Source organism: Marmota marmota, unplaced genomic scaffold (genome assembly GCF_001458135.2).
Source record: "Marmota marmota marmota unplaced genomic scaffold, marMar, whole genome shotgun sequence".
Taxonomy (NCBI): domain Eukaryota; kingdom Metazoa; phylum Chordata; class Mammalia; order Rodentia; family Sciuridae; genus Marmota; species Marmota marmota.
Window position 1 is genome coordinate 138,636 of NW_025999876.1, and position 5,884 is coordinate 144,519.

The 5,884-nt window shown below is 38.2% G+C and overlaps 1 protein-coding gene across 1 annotated transcript; it reads left to right on the forward strand.

Moving 5' to 3' along the window:
* Window positions 1-2,438: 2,438 nt before the first annotated feature.
* On the forward strand, window positions 2,439-5,667 carry LOC107160673 (olfactory receptor 14C36-like; the record flags this gene model as incomplete). The annotated part of the gene is made up of 3 exons (XM_015507320.1): window positions 2,439-2,444; window positions 2,806-3,717; window positions 5,656-5,667. Coding segments are annotated over exons 1-3 (930 nt in total), but the record flags the coding sequence as incomplete, so codon positions are not given.
* Between the last annotated feature and the right edge of the window lie 217 nt (window positions 5,668-5,884).

Here is a 5,884-nt window from a genome sequence, read left to right on the forward strand (position 1 = left end):
TGCAATCTACTTAGTTGATAGTAAAGAACTGTCAGAGAAATACCAAAAGGGAAAACTCCCAGCTTTCTCCACTAACAGACGAAAGTATTTGCAGAAGCCCTTCTTCAAATTACTGGCATTAAAAATATGCTAATTTCTCTTTATGATTCTATTCTTGACCTTCTTGTTACCTGACCTTTGTTTTATTTATAAAACCAACTTTTGGTGTTTATATGAATTTTCAATAAGCATTTTCATTAGAGGACAATGTAGTTGTCTACATTGCTAAAATTGTGAGGTCAAATTAGAAAATTTGAAGGCTTAATTCTTATTTTTAAAAAAATCTAGGTGAAGAAATTAATCACATTTTTGAGATCTACAAGAATACTTGGAGGCCACAGGAAATCAAGTAGTGGTCCTATATTTATTTTGTCATATCCATAATCTAAAGATTCCTGTGAGACTGATCCATGAAAAAAGTAAGTCAAATATAGAGAAGAATTTTTCAAGAAGTAGTTAAACACATAAGCAATGAAGGACATCAATTAAATTCATATGATTCAAACTGCTTACTGGAAAATTTACTAAGTTTTATTGGAAAAATAAAAATAGTACATGGTTTAATATTAAAAGTGGAAACAAAAAAATTCTCTGTAGTTCTGTGCCAAATTCCAGATCCTGTGCACATATTTGTTTATCTTATATTTGACACAAATGTCTAGGGGTGGTGAGCAAGGACTCCTGTAGTGCCTGGAAGTCAGTATAAAAAGTTGAAAACCTGCAAAATTTTTAACATGCATTTGTCTCATCACCCATCACTTTCTGAATTTGTCATATGCATTTATATTTTTACATAATGTATTATTGTATTACTTCTCTCATGGTAATCAATTTACTTGAAAATACCAAAATTTTTCTTCTTTCCAAAACTTAACCATCAGTAATAGTTTTAGCCATAGTTGTTACATTGGTTATGCTTGTTGGGCAATTACTGCTATAAAGTGGAAATGTGCACATTTGCAAGTGCACAGGGCACCTGCACTTGCATGACCTCCCAGCATCCTGCGCTGTGTGTGCTATAGCAGTGTAGAAGGGGCAGAGCCTGCTTGAGAGCTCTTCATCTGTAATTCAGTAGCGTAAAGAAATCCAGTCCAGGGGAGTGATCAGTCAACAAAGCCACCAGGCATTAGTTCATTACCACTGTGAAGGAAGTCATGCACTTGCTACTAAAAAGATGAACAATACAAGGTCCCAAATCAAAGAATTTGCACCAGTGATCTGAGTGATGAATACATACTGATTTAATCAAAGGCAATACAATATGTCCATTTCTAACACTACACAGAAGGGGGAAAAGTTTAAGATTTTAAAGCAGTTTCCAGAGGAAAAGTTTCACTTGAGCCTTCTTTAAAGCCCAATACACAATAATGGAGAAAATTATATCACTAATTCACAGTTAGAAAAGGCTTCTGTCAGCAAGTTCCAGAGTATGGTATAAACAAGGGGGTCACTTGGGAATGAGCCTCAGGTTTGTATGAGGAGGAATTGGGGATGGGGCAAGACAGTGTTCAGGTAGACAGAGTAGGACCCCTTGAACTTCACCCTCACTGTGAAATTAACACCAACCTACCTGTGTCTGGCTACAAACCCCTGACCCTGGGGGACACACATTTCCAGAGGAACCCAGGGAGGCTCACAAGAAAGATCATTTTTCTAAGGGTAAGTATGGTTAACCTAGAAGGTGCTGAGAAGGACCAAGTTTGCAGAGGGCAGAGGAAATGACAATATGGGTGATTCTGGATTGAGTCACCTATAGGTGGTTTGAGCTGCTGTAGAAGTGTTGTAACCATGGGAAAAATATTCTTTTAGCATATATATTCAGTATCTTTTTGTATAATTATGATGAGATTAAGAAGAAAGAAAAATAATGGAAGGTGTCCACAAGGAAAATATAAATTATTGTCTAGACAATGCGAACTTCAACTTCATGGTGGTGAACACAGAATGAGAACATTTAAAGGTACAAAGTAGAAGTTGAGGAGAGTGTCAGCTGCTCGGAGGCTGAGGCTCTGAAGACCTTACCCTGATAACCTGGAGAGGAATAGAGAGCCCAGCAGGACCTGGGACAGGCTGGCTGAGGGTGTGTGTCCATGAGACAGCACCACCCCCATCCTGAGGAGCACCAGGGAGAGTGGGAGACTTCAGCAGATTTCAGGGGCACTCAGGTCACCTCAGTATTCCACAACACTGGGCCTGTGATGCTGGAATGGGAAAATTTGAATTCTTGAGATGGTTTTCTCATGAGTAAAATGTTTTCATGTTCCTAGTGATCAGTACTCCAACATGATATATATTGATCCTTACATAAAAATGTAAAAATATTACAATATGTTTTATAATTTGCATTATTAGGTGTGGAGGTTTTGGCAAAATAATATTGAATTTATTTATGGAGGAGGATGAAGGTAAGTAAACTACGGAGCATTAAACAATGAACTGTCACACAGGTGGTCATGCAGGTGAGGAGATGGGTAACCCTGGAAGTGCTCTGCATGGAGTCTCAGGAGGTCAGGGGAGGTCTGATGGGGAGCTGAGGACAAGCCCTGCAGGTCACACCCAGATGCTAGGCTGCAGACCTCCACACCTGCGCTAGGAGGTTCACACTGCTCAGAAATGATTAAACATATCAGAAAACCAAGAGTACCTTCCTCTGCAGGGAAAGTGACAAAAATATAAGAAAACTATTTGGACATGAATGTGTAAACTAATTGCATTAATGATGTTTTTACTTCCTCTTTTTAACTCTTCATCTTCTCAAATAACCAGAAATTCCAGCAAACGGCCAATGCCACCATGGTAACTGAATTTCTCCTCCTGGGCTCTCCTGATGGCTGGAATCTGAGTTTCCTCTATTTCACAGTATTCCCAATGACCTACCTGGGTACCCTGTTAGGGAACCTTCTCATCGTCACTCTCACCACTGCTGACCAGCGTCTGCACACACCCATGTACTTCTTCCTCAGAAATCTGTCCATCTTGGACATGTTCTTCATTTCTGTCACTGTCCCCAATGCCTGTGTCAAATCTCTTACTGGCAACAGGGCCACTTCAGTAGCTGGTTGTGCAATACAGATCTTCTTGGTCATTTTTTGTGCATATGTGGACATGCTATTTCTCACCATCATGGCCTGGGACTGCTATGTGGCCATCTGCCAGCCCCTTCAGTACCTCTTCATCATGAACCCCCAGATTTGTGTCCGCATGACCCTGTCTTCCCTGCTCAGTGGTCTGCTGTATGCAGGTGTGCACACTGAGAACACATTCCAGCTGTCCTTCTGCCAGTCAAACGTGGTCCATCAGTTCCTCTGTGACATCCCCTCTCTGCTGAGGCTCTCCTGCTCTGACATCACCAGCAACATGGTCCTTCTTCTTGTCTCTATTATAATCATTGGTGGTGGCTGCTTTGCTATAATAATAATGTCATATATTTGCATATTTGCTGCTGTGCTGAAATTTCCCACCAGAGCCCCAGGGAAGGCCTTCTCCACCTGCACCCCTCACATCCTCGTGGTGTCCGTCTTCCTCAGTTTCATCACAAGTGTGTACCTGAGACCTTCAGCAACCTCTGACACCCTGCAGGACATGGTTCTCTCTGCCTTTTACACCATGGTTCCTCCCTTCCTGAATCCTCTCATCTACAGTCTCAGGAACAAGCAGGTAAAGGAAGCTGTGAGGAGAGTAATGAAAAGAGAGTTGTTCTCAGGGAAAATGATAAAGTTGCATTTCAGGATTATCGTCATTTCCCTGTTTGTGGTTCTTAGATAAAGCTCTTCACATCTGGGCTTTCCATCTTACCCTGCCTTCACTGAGATCACATCATTAGGAGCTGATTTATTTTATAAGGTATCTTTTGTGATTTACCATATTTTTCCATGGATACTTCATAAAATGTGTAATTTTATCATTGTATATATTTTTAATTATTTGTTCTAATTTCTTATACATAACAGCAGAATGCATTTTAACTCATTATTCTAAATGGAGTATAATTTCTTATTTCTCTGGCGGTATATGATACAGAGTTTTATGGTTTGTGCAACCATACGTGTATGTACATAGGGTAATCATGACTGCCTCATTTTGCCAGCCTTTTCCACACACATCTTTCCTTCCCCTTACTCCCTTTTGCACAATCTAAAGTTCCTCCATACTTCCCTATGTTCCCCCCATTTATGGATCAAAACTGCATATCAGAGAAAACATTTTACCTTTGGTGTTGGGGAATGGCTTATTTCACTTAGAAGGATATTCTCCAACTCTGTTACCCAAAAATCCCATAATTTTATTTTTTAAGGCTCAGTAATACTCCATTGTGTACATATACTACATTTTCTTTATCATTCATCTGTTGAAGGGCACCTAGTTTGGGTCTATAGTTTAGCATTGTTACTTGAGCTGCTATAAATATTGATGTGGCTGTGTCATATAGTATGCTGTCTTTAAGTTCTTTAGGTATAAACCAAGAAGTGAGAGAGCTGGGCCTATATGGTGGTTCCATTCCAAGTTTTCTAAGAAATATCCATACTGCTTTCCAGAGTGGTTGCACCACTTTTTGGTCCCACCAGCAATGTATGAGTGTACCTTTCCCCCCACATCCTCACCAACAGGTATTGTTGCTTTTATTGTTGATAATTTCCATGCTGACTGGAGTGAGATGAAATATTAAAGTAGTTTTGATTTGCATTTCTCTAATTGCTAGAGATGTTGAAAATTTTTTTATATATTTGTTGATCAATAGTATATCATCCTCTTTGAAGTGTCTGTTCAGTTTCTAAGCCTATTTATTGATTGGGTTATTTGTTTCTTTGGTGTTAGGTGTTAAGTTTATATATATATATATATATATATATCCTGGAGGTTAGTGTTCTTTCATGTACATGTGGTAAAGACTTTCTCCTATTCTGTAGGCTCTCTCTTTATGTTCTTGATTTTTTCCTTTGTTGTGAAGAAGTTTTTTAGTTGACATCATCCTATTTATTGATCTTTGATTTTATTTCTTGTGCTGTAGGAAACTTTTTAAGGAAATATGTCCTAAGCCAACATGATGAAGATGTGGTTCTACTTTTCCTTCTAGTAGGCACAATGTCTTGGATCTAATGCCTAGGTCTTTGATCCATTTTAAGTTGAGTTTTGTGCAGGGTGAGAGACAGGGTTTTAGTTTCATTTTGCTACATACGGATTTCCAGTTTTTCCAGCTCTATTTGTTAAAGAAGCTATTTTTTTCTCTGATGTATTTTTTGGCACCATTGTTAAGTATGTGATAACTGTATTTATGTGGGTTGGTCTCTAAGTCTTGTATTCTGTACCATTGGTCTACAAGTATATTTTGGTGCCAAAACCATGTCATTTGTGTTACTATGACTCTTTAGTATAGTTTAAATTTCTCTATTGTGAGGCTTCCTGCTTTACTCTTCTTGCTAAGGATTGCTTTCACTATTCTGGATCTCTTATTTTTCCAAATGCATTTCAAAATTGCTTTTTTCTATTTCTATGAAGAATTACAGTGGGATTTGATAGGAATCACATTAAATCTGTATAATGATTTTGGTTATATGGTCATTTTGACAACAATAATTCTGCCTATCCAAGATCATGGGAGGTTTTCCATTTTCTAAGGTCATCTTCAAATTCCTTCTTTGTTTTGTTATTTTCATTTTGGAGGTTTTTTACTTCTTTTGTTACATTGGTTCCCACTTATTTTTATCAATGCATAATTTAGTGAATAAATATAATTCAACATAATTGCTGAAATTCTTTGAGGTTATATATATTGAAAATTCATCCAATATGTCCTCTTACTTATATGAAAGGCATCTAGTTTGGTTCTATAGTTTAGCTACTGTGA